At 43.4% G+C, this 19,983-nt stretch overlaps 1 protein-coding gene across 1 annotated transcript in view; it reads right to left on the minus strand.

Moving 5' to 3' along the window:
- Window positions 1-2,313: 2,313 nt before the first annotated feature.
- The window catches only part of LOC110537162 (ARF GTPase-activating protein GIT2), a 30,811-nt gene continuing 13,141 nt past the window's right edge, over window positions 2,314-19,983 (minus strand). Inside the window, 13 exon segments of the mRNA XM_090191978.1 lie at window positions 2,314-3,883; window positions 4,141-4,204; window positions 5,168-5,231; window positions 5,234-5,334; window positions 5,661-5,834; window positions 5,999-6,078; window positions 6,873-6,962; window positions 7,151-7,360; window positions 18,792-18,944; window positions 19,050-19,204; window positions 19,354-19,465; window positions 19,617-19,714; window positions 19,840-19,912. Coding sequence (XP_090048104.1) covers window positions 3,674-3,883; window positions 4,141-4,204; window positions 5,168-5,231; window positions 5,234-5,334; window positions 5,661-5,834; window positions 5,999-6,078; window positions 6,873-6,962; window positions 7,151-7,360; window positions 18,792-18,944; window positions 19,050-19,204; window positions 19,354-19,465; window positions 19,617-19,714; window positions 19,840-19,912 — 1,584 coding nt within the window. The 3' untranslated portion in view covers window positions 2,314-3,673.

The following is a 19,983-nucleotide window of genomic DNA, read 5'->3' on the forward strand; positions in this document are numbered from 1 at the left end:
TGTTTGATATTCACTGCTCGACTGAGGGACTGTACAGATAATTGTATGTGTGGGATACAGAGTCATTCAAAAATCATGTTAAACACTATTATTGCACACATAATGAGTCCATGCAACTTTCGTTACTTGTTAAGAACATTTTTACCCGTGAACTTATTTAGGCTTGCCATAACAAAGGGGTTAAATACATATTGACTCAAGAGTGGGTACAGTGTGCCTGGTATGCTGGCCTTGATGTGGGCCATGAACAGCCTCCCGAAGCCTTCATGATGACTGAGGTGAGCGCCATGGGGCAATAGTCATTTGGGCATGTCACCTTGTTTTTCTTGGGCACTGGGATGATGGTTGTCTCCTTAAAGCAGGTGGGGACTGCAGCCTGGGACAGGGACAGATTGAAGATGTGCAAGAAGACGCCCGCAAGCTGGTTAACACACACTCTGAGGACGTGGCCAGGGATGCTATCTGGGCCGACGGCTTTGTGAGTGTTCACTCTTCAGAGTTTTCTTAACGTCAGCCTCGGAAAATGAAAGCACCCGGTCGTCCAGAGCAGCAAGACTCCTGTTTGGCTCGGTTGTCTGCATTGAAGCGAGCATAGAATGGGTTAAACTCGTCTGGGAGGGAGGCTTAGGTGGGCACCACACAGTTGGATTTGCCTTTGTATTCTGTGATAGTCTGTAGTCCTTGCCAAATGCAAAGCAAGTCTGCAAGTCTGAGAACATAAATTCAAGTTTGAGTCTGTATTGTGTTTTTGCGTCCCTAATGATTTTTTAATTTTTTGCAGAGTTCCTACCTGCTTGCCTTGTATGCGTGCCAGAGTCCTCAGGGTTCGTTCTGCTGACATGAATGCTGCAGTACTGGCTCTCAGCATTGTACAGATATCTCCATTAATCCAGGGTTTTTGGTTGGGATATGTCAAGATTGTTGTGGGTACATCATCAACACATTTCCTAACGGAGCCTGTGACTGACGATGTGTATTCCACATGAAGGGCTAATATGATGGCTGCCATTTTGGCTGCAGAAAGCTGATGAATTGTTCAGGAATTGCTTGGGAAATGATTTGAGATTCACATGCTGTAATATGTTGGGGATTTTTTTGAGTGGAATCGAACAAACTTGAGTAGAACCGATTTAAGGATTCAAGTATTTTTGGAGGAATTTATAGATTTTTTTTATTTTATAAAGATTTCGTAAAATTAAAAAAACTTAAACTAACTGGCTAAACTCAGCTTGTTAGAACAGACTGACCAGATACATTTAAATGACATGATCTTGAATTTATTCTGAAATCTGACTGGTCAAAAAATATAAATATTTTCAAATGAAAAAAAAGTGATTAAGGTTACTGTATGTCAACTAGAGCCCATTCAAATGGTAACGGTTCCATTTGGCTACATTTACACAGGCAACCAATTCTGATCTTTTACCCAATTATTGGCAAAAGAGCTGATCTGATTGGTCAGAAGACCAATTAGTGGAAAAGATAATCAGAATTTGGCTGCCTGTGTAAATGCTGCCACAGGGACCCATTTTGTAGCCCACATGGGTTTGTCCATGTCTGGCCCAAAAGGTTAACCCAACTAGGTACCAGCTAAGATGACCATAAAGACCAACATGTTGCACTAGATCAGCAGCCTAAATACGTAATGTTTTTCTTTTCACAGCTACCTATGAACAGGCTCGGATCAAACTTAAAAAGGTAGAGGAGATTTCTGATCTGCAGACGGACTCAGACATGGATGAAGAAGAGTCAACCTGACAGTAGTAACAGCGACAGCAGTACTACCCAAGGGGGGTGATTTCCCTATGAATACTGTCCAGGATGTGGAGGCGATGGGCGCAAAATGTACTCGACATAGCTTTCCTAAATGGAAAAAAACACCTTATAGTATTTCGTTAATTACACGGTTAATACAATCCCCAAAGTTGTGCATGTTAGCAATCAAGTTTTCAAGATAATTTTGGTCAAATACTATATCCGTTTGGGATTCTTGTGGTCAATTTGCAATGTACAAATTATTTCTAACTATGTTCCTGCCCCCCGAACATCCGCTCAAAAATTATGTAGATAAAAATATATACATAAAATAAATAAATTGGCCCTCGGCTAGGCGAACACAGCTAGTCAAGGTACCAGTCTGTTTAGCTATCATTTCACTCCTTGTCATGCTAAACATCTTATCTTTGGCATATGACACAGAGTACAAGTGGAATGTGTGAAGGTAAACAGACTGGTACCTCAGCCACACCACAGCACACAAACTGTGTAGCATAATAGTCAAGGTATTCATATATTTAACACAAACTGTAACAGTTGAGTTATAAAGTAAAGTTTATTACTTTAAAAAGGCAGGTATTTAAACCACAAAGGCAATAACTATGACTTGTGTCGGGCTCATAATAACACTCAATGGCACACATAATTGATCATCACTCCCACATCCCTGGACAACACATGACTAATATAAAATAGTCCATATTACATATACAGAACCAATGCTTTTAACACATCTTAACACCATATTAGTTGCACATGTTTGACCATTAGCAGCATAATCAAGACAATACAAGGCATGGGACACACAAAGGCATAGACTGGGTTTAGCACCACACCCACACACACACACAAAGAGAGAGAGATCACGAGCACAACTTATTGCCGGTGGATATATATGGAAACACATACCACCAAGATGAAAACTTCTTGCATGTCTTCAAACAGCACGGAATATATGAGGAGACTTTAACTGTTAAACATACATTTTATGAAAATAAATATTTTGTTAGATAGGTGTGAGATATTGTATTCATAAATATAATATAGATTAGGGTTGTATGAATTCAGAATATATGTTTGTACATTTTCATTCTTTCATTAAAAAAAAGAACACAAATTATAGAATTGGGGTTGGCCATTTTGAGTATCCCTTTGGGAGAGATTTAATTATATATTTTTTTAAACACTAAATAAAAATATATATTGGGCCTGTGTATGAGGTACATGTATATTAGAGGTATGGCTTCACCTTCTGCTCAAACTACAAAAAGAAAAACGAAACAATGGAAAACTGGCTTGGCAGTTGTCCTCACCTTTATGGCTTTAGTATAAAACATAGAAATGGCATACATGGAAAATACCTAGACGAAAGCCTTGTAATGGACGTATCATGACTCATGAGGCAGTATTCCACTAAGTTATGTTCAAAATCCCAATGTGTTTGGCATTGAATAAGAAGTTAAAAGCTAACTGCTTAAAATGCTGTTTGAAACCTTTGGACAGTCACGTGTCATTGGTGCATAGGGAAGAGCATCAAGGACAAGCACCCCAGCAACCACAGAAATGTTTAAATGCGTAACGTTGCAAAACTGTTTAGTAACTTCAATGTAACTAGCACGTCTCCAATGAGGTAAGCTCAGAGAGGCAGGTCGTCACACTCTAGCAATATTAGTATATTTAACAGACAAACCCATGGACAAATCCCTGGGTTGACCCATGTTTCAGAAGGTACATTTTCTGTAAACGTTCTTCACTAGAAATCTACTATGACCAATTAAGCATTTTAAATAAAAATGGAGGCATACAAATAATAACATAACGCAACATTGATAACTTGAAATTAGCCATAATGACATATTCAAATATCCAAGAGGGATGTTAGTCTTTGGGTTAAAGATCAGTTGCTGTTTTCTTTGGTTGTCACAGTGACGAGTTGCTTGGCAGCCTTGGCAATGTCGTAGGCGCACTGGATGACCTGCTGCGTGACCAGCTGCATGTCGGAGGGGCAAGGGTCGTGGGGCGTGGCCTTCTGGCACTCCCCCTGGAGCCGGCTGGCACTGGAGGTGAGCAGCCGCAGGGACCCTCTCACTGTGTCAGAGTACGGCCTCTGAGGAGGAGGCAGGGAGGGGTCACATACTGTTGGCAAAACATAGGCAATAAACGGCCCTCAACACGAGAGTAATGGGTGGATTTACTGCCGTTGTGTGTGTTAAATTATCTCCACCCTGAAGAAAAGAGTGCAACATCTAACAGAACAACAGCTGCAAGACATTTATTTCCCATCCATGTTTACCAAACAAACAACACTCACTGGCTCTTGCATACAAAGGAGGTGTCTCTGTTGTTGAGGTCATCCCAGCTTACCTTAGGAAACAGAGTGGCCATCTCCCTCACAGCCACATGGATCCTTTCTGAGCATGGTACAAAGCTGAGGGGGGTGGAGAAAGAGAACGTCAAGTAAGGGAGTGATCCTTTTGCCAACATAGATGTTGGTAGAAAACTCCGGCCCAGTTTTTTTTCAATACCATTGTTAAACAAATATGTAGAATACTTAGGAATGTTTACAGAAGCTTGCTAAGCCCTTGACCTCCTTTACTATATGAAACACCTCTCAAAATAGCAAAGTCAGCCAGTGATATCCTGGTGGAGGTTTATTTGTGGACAAGTGAGAGAATGAGAAGCCCTGGCTAATGGCAGACAAAATAGAGAATATACTGAATACTAAGTGTGTTCATTAATAGCAACCATGTGCTCCATTTGAGTAAATTGAACACGTCCTGTATTATTCCACAGACAACAATGTAGTGGAGGCTGTTAAGCCATGACAATATCAACAATGAATGACAAAACACATGGCTTAAAAAGTAGGTCATGAAATACATCATAACTTTCCACCGTTTCAAATCAATAACAATGCCTCCGTTATAACCCAGTAACTAAGTGACTGAGAAGACGCATACAAATTGGCAGGTGTTCTTTGGTCACCAGCTAGAGTGAGGTTTGGTACACAAGCACAAAAGCTAAGCAAATACCACACAGCTTTAGTCAAAGGGGGGCCAATAGTGAGGGTTTGTGTTAAAGACAACACAATCAAGTGGACTGTATAAACACTGAATGAATGCCAGTGTGAAAATGTCTCTATTTTTTTCAAATAAAATTTAAACATAGAACATAAATCCAAGATTGAGAAAACAAATATTAACCAAACAGACAAATATAGATAAGGATAGCCTGTGTGTTGACATGTAAAAGCCCTGTAGGCCTATATTTGGCATTCCATAAGGGAATCTTTGTTTTCTGCCAGCTGCGTTTGACACAAGCCCTGCCCCTCAGCACACAGACAGAGGAGACCGTGACAGTGCCTGGGAGACAGGGACAGAGGCCAGAGTACCAGTAGCCAGGGGGGGTCTCTTCAGCACTCTCAGAGCAGGGCAGCAGGGTAGAGAGACAGCCCTGTCAGAGCAGGGCATCAGGCTGTAGAGACAGACACGTCCGCGGCCACCCCCCTCACAGCAGGGCAGCAGGCCAGAGAAGCAACCTAGACTGCCTGGCCTGGAGCTAGCCCATACCGTGAGGAAGGGAGTCAGACAGACAGGAAAACACAGGGAGGGGAGGACAGAGTGGGAATACAGGATAGTGAAAACAGAACTCAGGAGAACAGAAAGATAGAAAAACAAGATACATCCTCTAAAAAACAATGACTGTAGTAGGTTGAAAGACAGGTGCTGGAAGGTTGGATGAAGGATCAATATATAGACAGCATCATTTCCTATATTTTGAACTGTAAGGGCAAGTTCCACATGAACACACAACCTTTAAGTCAACAGACCTTATCTCTAACTGCTGATTGGTGTTTTCTGTGTTCTTATGACCCCTGACCTTACCTCTCATGTTTGTTCTCCTGTGCAGCCCTCAGCAGCTCCTGGATGTTCTTGGTGATCTGCTCGGTCTTACAGATGACGTCCTCGGTGAAGGGTAGGGTGGAGTCTGCCTCAGTCTCATCCTCCCCCTGATCTGATGTACTGCCGTCCCCCAGCCAACTGCTGTTCCTGCTCAGACTGCATTGGGAGAGGAGAGGTTACAGGGTAAGGATCTCCCTCACTTGTGGATCGCTTTGTATAGGATTCACTGCCACATGATTAAGTTCCTACATTTCCCATACAGTATATTTCTCAAATATACAATATTTTTCTACTATAGAGATTTTAATCAAAAGTCCTACCCAGACTCCTCCGGTCCGGAGTGGTTTGGTGTGTTGTCATAGTCACTCTCCAGCATGCTCTGTCCCTCTAGGCTGCAACCCTACAATGGGAGGAATGATACAGTAAGCTTCCAGACAACCGTTGAATCTGGAGAGAGCATCTGAACAGCAGTACGGACATGTTACAGAGTTCTGAATGTGCTTGATGAAGCATACGTGCCAGAATCATGCTCTCTGAACCTAAAAAGCCATTTCATATTAAAACAGACCTCAATTGGTTTCAAAGCAGAAAGTAAAAAGATGTAGGAAGTTTGAAACTAGGGACCAGCTCCATGTGGCATTAAGCAGTAGGTACAGCAGTGGGTGCTGTTAGTGCAAGCTTAAGATCAAGACATTCTGCTGTACGGGTAAAGGCTTCAGTACAGATGGTTCTCTACCAGTATGGCTGGTAAATAATACTATTCACACTACCATGAACCATATATCAATTTGTATTCCTTGTCTGTTTCAACACCACTGTAGCCTTCTGACAGGATGTATGTTTCGGAAACATCATACCGTACATGTAGTGCTTTGGGGCCTTTGAAAACACACTGATGGCAAACACCCATGTTTAGCACTGGCATACACAAAAAATCATGTATTTCAGGTACACTATACAACAGTGCTGGCTGGGGGAACAAGGGTCAATGAAGAACAGTAGCAGCAGCACAGTGGTGTATACAGCCAGGCGATGCTGAGAGGAGATGCAGTGAGGTACAGGAGCAGTTAAAGGACAGAGGGAAGGAGGAGGTAAAGGAGGACAGGAACAGTAGTGGACAAGCAGAGGGGATAGTCCACCCCTTCCCCTGGGGCTGCTGCCCCCACCCTCTCGAGGGGAGATTAATTACTTAACCCTTCGAGCTCTTTCATCCCGCGACCAGGACAGGGAGGAGGGGAAGGTAGGGAGGGAGGATGAGGCGGTCCCCAAAGGACCCCTCCCAATCTAGAAAGGGGTCAAATCAAGTTTACACATAAAGGGAGTTGACTATATTCTAGAGGAGGATGGGGGAGGAGATAAATTCACAAACAAAAACTGAATTACCGCAGACCAAAACTGCTGACAGCACCAGTCCACTTTGACTGTCCTAGAACAGTCCAGGAGGGAGTGGTGTGAGTGGTCTCTGTACTTACGTTTGTAGGGAGGGGCTGTATGGTGAGGCCGTCGGCACGGCAAGGAGGGTCACCCCTGTGGGGGTACTGCCTCATGCCCGAGCCTGTCTCGTACATGGACATGGGGCGGCCTCCGTGGACAGGGGGGTGGCCAGAGGGGTCCGGAGGGTGTTGCGAGCCCCTGGGGGCCTGCCATTGCAGGGTTGAGTTCTCAGTCTGCAGGGAGTTCAGCTGGAGGGGACAACAGTTCAGAACATCAGCTTTATTTCTGTGTAATAACTTAAATAACAGCCTATGGGTGAAACCTAGGGTGACCATAACATGGAGGATGTGATACTATTAGTGCAGGTTTAGATGGAGACAAATCTCTCCATCCAGACTGTAAAAAAGGAACCCATCCCTGTAGAAAAAGGGAACCCTGGCCAGCCAGAAAGCACAGCTGCACTTCCACTAGAAAAAAATCTTGGTCGATCTAGATTCCTCTGTTCTTTCGACCAATCGATTGGTTGAACCTTTCCCTTATAAAGACACACCCACCACGTGTTTTAATAAAAATCAACTATATGTAGGCTACTGAGCTTTTCTAATGCTTTAACCACACTGTGATTAAATAACTAAGACACAAATGACTCAAGAGAGCCAGGCCATCCTCCAGCTGCTGCTGGCCTTCGCAGATTCTGCCATTAAGCTCCTGAAGTTGGAGGGAGATAATAGGCTACACCAGAGGTTGTCCATTTGGAGTGCCAATTCATATTCCCATTTCTACCAATCTGCATGCCAGTAATAAAGTCTTCATATTTCAAATTCATTGTGGTTAATCAAAATTCGAAAAAAGTCACAGTACCCCCCTGTATATAGGATCGCTATTGTTATTTTACTGCTGCTCTTTAATTACTTGTTACTTTTATTTATTTTTCTTATCCTTATTTTTTTAAATTGCATTGTTGGTTAGGGGCTTGTAAGTAAGCATTTCACTGTAAGGTCTACTACACCTGTTGTATTCAGCGCATGTGACTAATACAATTGATTTGATTTTGAACTTGTATTGCCAACTAGGTAAAAAATACCCTCCATGAAGCCAACAAATAAAAACATAGCAGCCCGCAGGTAGAAAATATCGTGATTAAAATATCCTATAAAAGCACACTGGCTAAGCATGGCCTGTCTGCAAGGAACTTGAAACAGTGTATGAACTATTAACTTGGGTCTGGCCTGAAGCTAGCACGTGCAACATTGTATAAAATATACTGGGTCCTTAGAGTTTCCCACGCCATGAGTGCCGGACAGACATAGCTGAAGGCTATTTGCGCAACGGATATAAAGTAATCAGTTAGGCCTATTTTATGACGTTTCCACGGGATCAGAGCATGACATTTTTTTACCCCTTTCACACCGAGTGTTTATTCGAAAGAGACCTGGAAACGTTGTTCAAATAGGCTACGTTGAGTAACTATTGTCATTCTCAATGGATGTAAAAATAGACTTAATTTACTTGCTGTTTGAGGTGAAGAAAAAATGACTAAGAGAAGATAGGGGGCAGCATTTTCACATTCGGATGAAAAGCGTGCCCAGAGTAAACTGCCTGCTACTCAGGCCCAGAAGCTAAGATATGCATATTGTTATTCGATTTGGATAGAAAACACTGAAGTTTCTAAAACTGTTTGAATTATGTCTGAGTATAACAGAACTCATATGGCAGGTGAAAACCTGAGAAAAATCCAACCAGTGGGAAATCTGAGGTTTGTAGTTTTTAAAAAGTTGCCTATCCAATATACAGTGTAAATTGGGTCATATTGCACTTCCGAAGGCTTCCACTAGATGTCAACAGTCTTTAGAACCTTGTTTCAGGTTTCTACTGTGAAGGGGGAGAGAATAAGAGCTGATTGACTAAGAGGTCTGGCAGAAGGCCATGAGCTCAGTCACGCGTGTGGCCGTGAGAGTGACCTGCGTTCCATTGCATTTCTAAAGACAAAGGAATTGTCCGGTTGAAACATTATTGAAGATTTATGTTAAAAACATGCTAAAGATTGATTCTACACATCATTTGACATGTTTCTACGAACTGTAATATAACTTTTTGGACTTTGTCTGAACTTTCGCCTGGACTTGCCCGCGCCTCGTGAGATTGGATTTGTGAACTAAACGAGCTAACAAAAAGGAGTTATTTGGACATAAATGGACTTTATCAAACAAAACACTTTTTTTTTGTGGAACTGGGATTCCTGGGAGTGCATTCTGATGAAGATCAAAGGTAAGGGAATGTTTATTTATATTTCTGACTTCTGTTGACTCCACAACGTGGCGGGTATCTGTATGGCTTGTTTTTGTGTCTGAGCGCTGTACTCAGATTATTGCATGGTGTGCTTTTTTCATAAAGCTTTTTTGAAATCTGACACAGCGGTTGCATTAAGGAGAAGTATATCTTTAATTCTGTGCATAACACAGATTCCTGTAAATTGATGTGGCTCTCTGCAAATTCGCCGGATGTTTTCGAGGCACAACATTACTGAACATAATGCGCCAATGTAAACTGAGATTTTTGGATATAAATATGAACATTATCGAACAAAACATACATGTATTGTGTAACATGAAGTCCTATGAGTGCCATCTGATGAAGATCATCAAAGGTTACTGATTAATTTTATCTCTATTTCTGCTTTTTGTGACTCCTCTCTTTGGCTGAAAAATGTCTGTATGTTCTTTTGTGACTAGGCTCTGAACTAACAATCATAAGATTTCGCTGTAAAGCATTTTTGAAATGGGACACGATGGGTAGATTAACAAGAAGTTAAGCTTTAATTTGGTGTTTACCCTTGTGAATGTATGAAAGTTAAATATTTCAAAAAATATTTTTGAATTTCAGCCTTTTCAGCGGATGTTGTCGAGGGGTTCTGCTAGCCTTATTAAGACAATCAGATCTGCAAATGGGCACATTTATAGGCCTACATTTGCGCGCAGGTTAGGTAGCCTATGCGTACAACTATGCATAATCAGGTGCGTGCCCTTACTCAACATTGACAAGAGCGCTACAATCAAAAGACAATTAATAACTTGACAACACGTAAATGGAATGAAATTAACCAAAACTTGTTCCACACAAGTGTAGCCTAGCTTGAGCAGTCCGCAAACAAAGTGTCCACTCCGACAATGAGAACGGTAAAAGACTGTTGTAATAATAATATTGAATGCATTAAAAAAAATACTGTAATCAAACAGACATTGTAGATTAGAAATGATGGGAATTAAATGGTAAATGTACTACTGGTGAGCCATCCCCGCGGCCTCCACAATGGATTAGTCCACTGAGACAGGCGTGAATCTGACAGGTGTCTCTTGAGCCATAATATATATACAGTGCCAGTCAAAAGTCAGGGGGCTCTCGAGTGGCGCACCGTCTAAGGCACTGCATCTCAGTGCTAGAGGCGTCATTACAGACCCTGGTTCGATTCCAGGCTGTATCACAACCGGCCGTGATTGGGAGGCCCATAGGGCGGCACACAATTGGCCCAGCGACGTCCAGGTTAAGGTTTCGCCGTCATTGTAAATGAGAACGTTCTTAACTGACTTGCCTAGTTAAATAAAAGGTTCAATAAAAATATTAAAAGTTGACACACCCTACTCATTCAAGGTTTTTTTTTAATTTTTTACTATTTTCTACATTGTAGAATAATAGTGAAGACATCACAACTATTAAATAACACACATGGAATCATGTAGTAACCAAAAAAGCGTTATACAAATCAAAATATATTTTACATTCTTCAAAGTTGCCACCCTTTGCCTTGACAGCTTTACACAAGCTTGGCATTCTCTCAACCAGCTTCAACTGGAATGCTTTTCCAACAGTCTTGAAGGAGTTCCCACATATGCTGAGCATTTGTTGGCTGCTTTTCCTTCACTGTGGTCCAACTCATCCCAAACCATCTCAATTGGGTTGAGGTCGGGTGATTGTGGAGGCCAGGTCATCTGATGTAGCACTCCACCACTATCCTTTTCAACAGGACAATGACCCAAAACACACCACCAGGCTGCGTAAGGGCTATTCTGGATAGAGCCAGTTTGCGCTGTTCTGTGAAGGAAGTAGTACACAGCGTTGTGCAGAGATCTTCAGTTTCTTGGTAATTTCTCGCATGGAACAGCCTTCATTTCTCAGAACAAGAATAGACTGACGAGTTTCAGAAGAAAGTTCTTTGCTTCTGGCCATTTTGAGCCTGTAATCAAACCCACAAATGCTGATGCTCAAGATACTCAACTAGTCTAAAGGCGGCCAGTTTTATTGCTCCTGTAATCAGCACAACAGTTTTCAGCTGTGCTAACATAATTGCAAAAGGGTTTTCTAATGATCAATTAGCCTTTTAAAATTATAAACTTGGATTAGCTAACACAACGTGCCATTGTGGTTGCTGATAATGGGCCTATGTAGATTTTCCATTTAAAAAACTGACATTCCAAGCTACAATAGTCATTTACAACATTAACAATGTCTACACTGTATTTCTGATCAATTTGATGTTATTGTAATGGACCAAAAAATTTGCTTTTCTTTCAAAAACTAGGACATTTGTGACCCCAAACTTTTGAACGGTAGTGTGTGTATATATACAGTTGAAATCGGAAGTTCACATACACTTAGTCATTAAAACTTGTTTTTCAACCTCTCCACAACTTTCTTGTTAATAACCTATAGTTTTGGCAAGTCGGTTAGGACATCTACTTTGTGCATGACAAGTCATTTTTCCAACAATTGTTTACAGACAGATTATTTCACTTAGAAGTTTACATACACTAAGTTGACTGTGCCTTTAAACAGCATGGAAAATTCCAGAAGATTATGTTATGGCTTTAGAAGCTTTTGATAGGCTAATTGACATCATTTGAGTGAATTGGAGGTGTTCCTGTGGATGTATTTCTCAAGGCCCGCCTTCAAACTCAGTGCCTCTTTGCTTGATGGGAAAATCAAAATAAATAAACCAAGACCTCAGAAAGAAAAATGGTAGACCTCCACAAGTCTGGTTCATCATTGGGAGTAATTTCCAAATGCCTGAAGGTACCACGTTCATCTGTACAAACAATAGTACACAAGTATAAACACCATGGGACCAGGCAGGCGTCATACAAATTTCCTAGATGGCGTAGCAGTGTAGGCGTGTTTTGTTCGTCCTCTCGTGTACTTTTGTATATATTTCACCCCCCAAAAAATTCTCTCTTTTCGATTTTTAATTTGATTATACCGTCCGGTAACCTGCCTCACCCAATGTGATACGGAATAACTATTATTTTTTACTTTGGAACACATTCAAGAACCTCCAGAAGCTAACCAGCTAATTAGCTACAAGCTATTTAGTCATTTTTAGCCACTGCTAGCGGCTTTTACCTTCTGCACAGACGCCAGCCCTGTTCTTAGCCTGGATATTACTCGCCAATCTACCAGTATCGGACTGTCTCTCCACAACAACGCCGGATTCCTGCCGTAATCCCTGAGCCACTACTTCTGATCCTCACAGCTAGCTTGCAGCTAGCTAGCTCACAGCTTGCTAGCTAACAGCTAGCTTGCACCCTCCGTGGCACCCAGTACAGAAGCTATCCCTGAGGCCCACCTCCCGGCCTACTCAGCTCTTTACCCGAACCCCACTCATACACAACTAGAGCCCAATACTCCACCGGATCCTTGCTGTAAACTCTGGACCTTGGCACCGGATCACCGCTGCTACCGATTGGCTATAGTGGCTAACGCCACTGCCACGAAGTTAGCACCAGTTAGCCGTGAGCCAGGCACATCTCCCGGCTAGCAAACAAAATTCAACACCTCTTTCGCCATCTGGTTTGGAATCTGTCGACACGGCGCCCCGCCGCACCACCACGTCTGGTCTGCCGACGAATACTCCATCTGCTGTGCCTTCAACCGGCCTCCGTCTGAGCAGACCACCCCCGGGCTACTAACTTTAAACGGCGCGTGCTAGCGTAGTGGCGACTTCCCTGTTCCATCTACTGCTGCCCCCTGGACACTATGATCACTTGGCTACATAGCTGATGCCTGCTGGACTGTCCATTAATCACGGTACTCCATTCTGTTTATTTGAGTTGTCGGCCCCAGAGTCTGTCGGCCCCAGCCGCAAACTCAGGCTCTGTGTGTAGTTAATCCGACCCTCTCTGCCTAGTCATCGCCATTTTACCTGCTGTTGTATTAGCTGACTAGCTGTTGTTGTCTCACCTGTTGTTTTAGCTAGCTCTCCCAATCAAAACCTGCGATTACTTTATGCCTTGCTGTATGTCTCTCTCAAATATCAATATGCCTTGTATACGGTTGTTCAGGTTAGTTAGCATTGTTTTAGTTTACAATGGAGCCCCTAGTTCCACTCCTCATACCTCCTTTGTCCCACCTCCCACACATGCGGTGACCTCACCCATTATAACCAGCATGTCCAGAGATATCTCTTATCATCACCCAGTGCCTGGGCTTACCTCCACTGTACCCGCACCCCACCATACCCCTGTCTACACATTATGCCCTGAATATATTCTACCACGCCCATAAATCTGCTCCTTTTATTCCTTGTCCCCAACGCTCTAGGCGACCAGTTTTGATAGCCTTTAGCCGCGCCCTCACCCTACTCTGTTCCCCGGGTGATGTGGAGGTAAACCCAGGCCCTGCATGTCCCCAGGCACCCTCATTTGTTGACTTCTGTGATCGAAAAAGCCTTCGTTTCATGCATGTCAACATCAGAAGCCTCCTCCCTAAGTTTGTTTTACTCACTGCTTTAGCACACTCTGCCAACCCTGATGTCCTTGCCGTGTCTGAATCCTGGCTTAGGAAGGCCACCAAAAATTCTGAGATTTCCATACCCAACTATAACACTTTCCGTCAAGATAGAACTGCCAAAGGGGGAGGAGTTGCAATCTACTGGAGAGATAGCCTGCAAAGTACTGTCATACTTTCCAGGTCTATGCCCAAACAGTTCGAACTCCTAATTTTAAAAATTAATCTCTCCAGAAATAAGTCTCACACTGTTGCCGCCTGCTACCGAACCCCCTCAGCTCCCAGCTGTGCCCTGAACACCATCTGTGCATTGATCGCCCCCCATTTAGCTTCAGAGTTTGTTCTGTTAGGTGACCTAAACTGGGATATGCTTAACACCCCGGCAGTCCTACAATCTAAGCTAGATGCCCTCAATCTCACACAATTCATCAAGGAACCCACCAGGTACAACCCTAAATCTGTAAACATGGGCATCCTAATAGACATTATCCTGACCAACTTGCCCTCCAAATACACCTCTGCTGTCTTCAATCAGGATCTCAGCAATCACTGCCTCATTGCCTGTACAGTGCCTTGCGAAAGTATTCGGCACCCTTGAACTTTGCGACCTTTTGCCACATTTCAGGCTTCAAACATAAAGATATAAAACTGTATTTTTTTGTGAAGAATCAACAACAAGTGGGACACAATCATGAAGTGGAACGACATTTATTGGATATTTAAAACTTTTTTAACAAATCAAAAACTGAAAAATTGGGCGTGCAAAATTATTCAGCCCCTTTACTTTTAGTGCCGCAAACTCTCTCCAGAAGTTCAATGAGGATCTCTGAATGATCCAATGTTGACCTAAATGACTAATGATGATAAATACAATCCACCTGTGTGTAATCAAGTCTCCGTAAAAATGCACCTGCACTGTGATAGTCTCAAAGGTCCGTTAAAAGCGCAGAGAGCATCATGAAGAACAAGGAACACACCAGGCAGGTCCGAGATACTGTTGTGAAGAAGTTTAAAGCCGGATTTGGATACAACAAGATTTCCCAAGCTTTAAACATCCCAAGGAGCACTGTGCAAGCGATAATATTGAAATGGAAGGAGTATCAGACCACTGCAAATCTACCAAGACCTGGCCGTCCCTCTAAACTTTCAGCTCATACAAGGAGAAGACTGATCAGAGATGCAGCCAAGAGGCCCATGATCACTCTGGATGAACTGCAGAGATCTACAGCTGAGGTGGGAGACTCTGTCCATAGGACAACAATCAGTCGTATATTGCACAAATCTGGCCTTTATGGAAGAGTGGCAAGAAGAAAGCCATTTCTTAAAGATATCCATAAAAAGTGTTGTTTAAAGTTTGCCACAAGCCACCTGGGAGACACACCAAACATGTGGAAGAAGGTGCTCTGGTCAGATGAAACCAAAATTGAACTTTTTGGCAACAATGCAAAACGTTATGTTTGGCGTAAAAGCAACACAGGTGAACACACCATCCCCACTGTCAAACATGGTGGTGGCAGCATCATGGTTTGGGCCTTCTTTTCTTCAGCAGGGACAGGGAAGATGGTTAAAATTGATGGGAAGATGGATGGAGCCAAATACAGGACCATTCTGGAAGAAAACCTGATGGAGTCTGCAAAAGACCTGAGACTGGGATGGAGATTTGTCTTCCAACAAGACAATGATCCAAAACATAAAGCAAAATCTACAATGGAATGGTTCAAAAATAAACATATCCAGGTGTTAGAATGGCCAAGTCAAAGTCCAGACCTGAATCCAATCGAGAATCTGTGGAAAGAACTGAAAACTGCTGTTCACAAATGCTCTCCATCCAACCTCACTGAGCTCGAGCTGTTTTGCAAGGAGGAATGGGAAAAAATGTCAGTCTTTCGATGTGCAAAACTGATAGAGACATTCCCCAAGCGACTTACAGCTGTAATCGCAGCAAAAGGTGGCGCTACAAAGTATTAACTTAAGGGGGCTGAATAATTTTGCACGCCCAATTTTTCAGTTTTTGATTTGTTAAAAAAGTTTGAAATATCCAATAAATGTCGTTCCACTTCATGATTGTGTCCCACTTGTTGTTGATTCTTCACAAAAAAATACAGTTTTATATCTTTATGTTTGAAGCCTGAAATGTGGCAAAAGGTCGCTAAGTTCAAGGGGGCCGAATACTTTCGCAAGGCACTGTATCTGCTACAGGTCCGCGGTCAAACGACCACTCCTCGTCACTGTCAAACGCTCCATAAAACACTTTTGCGAGCAGGCCTTTCTAATCGACCTGGCCCGGGTATCCTGGAAGGATATTGACCTCATCCCGTCAGTTGACGTTGCCTGGTCAATCTTTAAAAGTAACTTCTTCACCATCTTAGACAAGCATGCGCCGTTCAAAAAATGCAGAACTAAGAACAGATATAGCCCTTGGTTCACTCCAGACCTGACTGCCCTCGACCAGCACAAAAACATCCTGTGGTGGACTGCAATAGCATCGAATAGTCCCCGCGATATGAAACTGTTCAGGGAAGTCAGGAACCAATACACAGTCAGTCAGGAAAGCAAAGGCCAGCTTTTTCAAGCAGAAATTTGCATCCTTTAGCTCCAACTCCAAAAAGTTCTGGGACACTGTTAAGTCCATGGAGAACAAGAGCACCTCCTCCCAGCTGCCCACTGCACTGAGGCTAGGTAACACAGTCACAACCGATAAATCCGTGATAATCGAAAACTTCAACAAGCATTTCTCAACGGCTGGCCATGCCTTCCTCCTGGCTACTCCAACCTCGGCCAACAGCTCCCCCCCCCCCCCCCCCCCCCCCCCGCAGCTACTCGCCCAAGCCTCCCCAGCTTCTCCTTTACCCAAATCCAGATAGCAGATGTTCTGAAAGAGCTGCAAAACCTGGACCCATACAAATCAGCTGGGCTTGACAATCTGGACCCTCTATTTCTGAAACTGTCCGCCGCCATTGTCGCAACCCCTATACCAGCCTGTTCAACCTCTCCTTCGTATCATCTGAGATCCCCAAGGATTGGAAAGCTGCCACGGTCACCCCCCTCTTCAAAGGGGGAGACACCCTGGACCCAAACTGTTACAGACCTATATCCATCCTGCCCTGCCTATCTAAGGTCTTTGAAAGCCAAGTCAACAAACAGATCACTGACCATCTCGAATCCCACCGTACCTTCTCCGCTGTGCAATCCGGTTTCCGAGCCGGTCACGGGTGCACCTCAGCCACGCTCAAGGTACTAAACGATATCATAACCGCCATCGATAAAAGACAGTACTGTGCAGCCGTCTTCATCAACCTGGCCAAGGCTTTCGACTCTGTCAATCACCATATTCATCGGCAAACTCAGTAGCCACGGTTTTTCTAATGATTGCCTTGCCTGGTTCACCAACTACTTTGCAGACAGAGTTCAGTGTGTCAAATCGGAGGGCATGTTGTCCGGTCCTCTGGCAGTCTCTATGGGGGTACCACAGGGTTCAATTCTTGGGCCAACTCTATTCTCTGTATATATCAATGATGTTGCTCTTGCTGCGGGCGAGTCCCTGATCCACCTCTACGCAGACAACACCATTCTATATACTTCTGACCCTTCCTTGGACACTATGCTATCTAACCTCCAAACGAGCTTCAATGCCATACAACACTCCTTCCGTGGCTTCCAACTGCTCTTAAACGCTAGTAAAACCAAATGCATGCTTTTCAACCGTTCGCTGCCTGCACCCGCACGCCCGACTTGCATCACCACCCTGGATGGTTCTGACCTAGAATATGTGGACATCTATAAGTACCTAGGTGTCTGGCTAGACTGCAAACTCTCCTTCCAGACTCATATCAAACATCTCCAATCCAAAATCAAATCTAGAGTCGGCTTTCTATTTCGCAACAAAGCCTCCTTCCAAACATACCCTAGTAAAATTGACTATCCTACCAATCCTCGACTTCGCCGATCTCATCTACAAAATAGCTTCCAATACTCTACTCAGCAAACTGGATGCAGTTTATCATCCGTTTTGTTACTAAAGCACCTTATACCACCCACCACTGCGACCTGTATGCTCTAGTCGGCTGGCCCTCGCTACATGTTTGTCGCCAGACCCACTAGCTCCAGGTCATCTACAAGTCTATGCTAGGTAAAGCTCCGCCTTATCTCAGTTCACTGGTCACGATGGCAACACCCACCCGTAGCACGCGCTCCAGCAGGTGTATCTCACTGATCATCCCTAAAGCCAAAACCTAATTTGGCCGCCTTTCCTTCCAGTTCTCTGCTGCCTGCGACTGGAACGAATTGCAAAAATCTCTGAAGTTGGAGACTTATCTCCCTCAACTTTAAACATCTGCTATGTGAGCAGCTAACTGATCGCTGCAGCTGTACATAGTCCATCGGTATATAGCCCACCCACTTTACCTACCTCATCCCCATACTGTTTTTATTTTATTTACTTTTCTGCTCTTTTGCACACCAGTATCTCTACCTGCACATGTTCATCTGATCAGTTATCACTCCAGTGTTGTAACCTGTTTTACAGCATTTTGGAACTGGATGTGCTTGGGTGGGAACAAATTCAGATTGTAATCCATACATGACGTGAACATTTAGCTCATTCAAGGAAGCAGCTGGTTTGTTGTTTTCTCATGAGAAGTTGAGAACAATAGTCTGGGGGTGTCCTTCATGACCAGATCAGGGCAATTAACAGAAAAGTGAAAACACAGTGGAAGTTAGTACCGACTCCATTTAGTAGATTGGTCAAGTGGTTGGTTGATCGGCTGTTCGTCGACCAAGATTTTTTTAGTCGAGCAATCGCAAATTATATATATAAGTACCAGCCAAAAGTTTGGACACCAACTCATTCCAGACTTACTGTGGGAACAGTTAGTTGTTATAATGCTCAAGTCATAAACATACCTTGCTCTGCATCATCCGGATCTCCTCACTCAGGTGACAGTTGACCTTGAGCAGCTGCTGTATCTTGGCCTCGGAGGCTGTGAGGGCGCTCTTCACCTCCATGAACTCCTGTACTGTGATGGGTCCATCAGACAGGTCAGACGACTCCGAGCTCTGAAGCATGGGGAAGCAGGATGGAACGGAGAGTTGAATGGCTATGCCGATCCATTGTGAATGGTAATGAAAAACTAGATTAAAAAACTACAAATATGGTGATACCTTGGTCCTGTCATCTTTCCCATTCTTCCCAGAGGCGGGTTCCCGCTCTGGATCTTCATCTGACGCCACACTGTCATAATCTGGTTGGTCTTCATTATCCTGGTTATCACTCCCATGACGGCTGCCGATTCCCTTCAGGATGAGCTCTATGTCCTCTGAGGAGAGAGAGCAACAGTCAGGTGAGTGGACCACGGAACAACCATGCTCTAGTGGGTACAGTAATGAGCTTTGTTCTAATCAGGTGCTGGATCAAATCAGAAATAGCCCATTTGAATAAATGTAGCTTCAGAGTACTGTACTATACCTCTGGGACTTTCACAGGAGTTCCCCCGTTGCCGACGTTTGGCATCAGTTAAAATATCAATGACGAGTGTTGCAAATTCATGTGCATTGAACCTTGCTAGCTTCTGTCTGCCCTGCAAAACAAATGACAACAAGACAATATTATGAAGCAGCAGTGCTGAAAGTGTAGGCTCTTCAATCAAATGCATAACATTTACCTAAAGGCTTGGGAAAGAGACCAACCAAATTTGATATAATGTTGAAAGACATTTTTAGGTGACTTGCCTGGTTCCTGGTGGATGAGTATTCGGGGTTGACAGGGAGGAAAGGCACCAAAGTTGTATCTGTTACCAGAGTGCTGTGGTTCTGAGTCACGAGCCACACTGATACAGCAAAGACAGAACAGAAATAAAAATTATTTATTTTGTTAAAATCACACTAATAATCTACTAAAACACCTAATGATACCTTTATCAAACACTACAAACATGTCAAATGTCAGTTCAACCTGCATCAGTTTCTCTTCTGTCCACTTCATCATAAACGTCCATGGCAAGCTCTTCAAACTGATGGTTAGTGAGCTGAAATCACAAGCCACAGTAAAATCACATCACTGGTATGTCGAAAAGGACCATAATAAAACCATGTTTGG

This window comes from Oncorhynchus mykiss, chromosome 12, assembly GCF_057628025.1.
Source record: "Oncorhynchus mykiss isolate SJ-2025 chromosome 12, ASM5762802v1, whole genome shotgun sequence".
Lineage (NCBI taxonomy): Eukaryota > Metazoa > Chordata > Actinopteri > Salmoniformes > Salmonidae > Oncorhynchus > Oncorhynchus mykiss.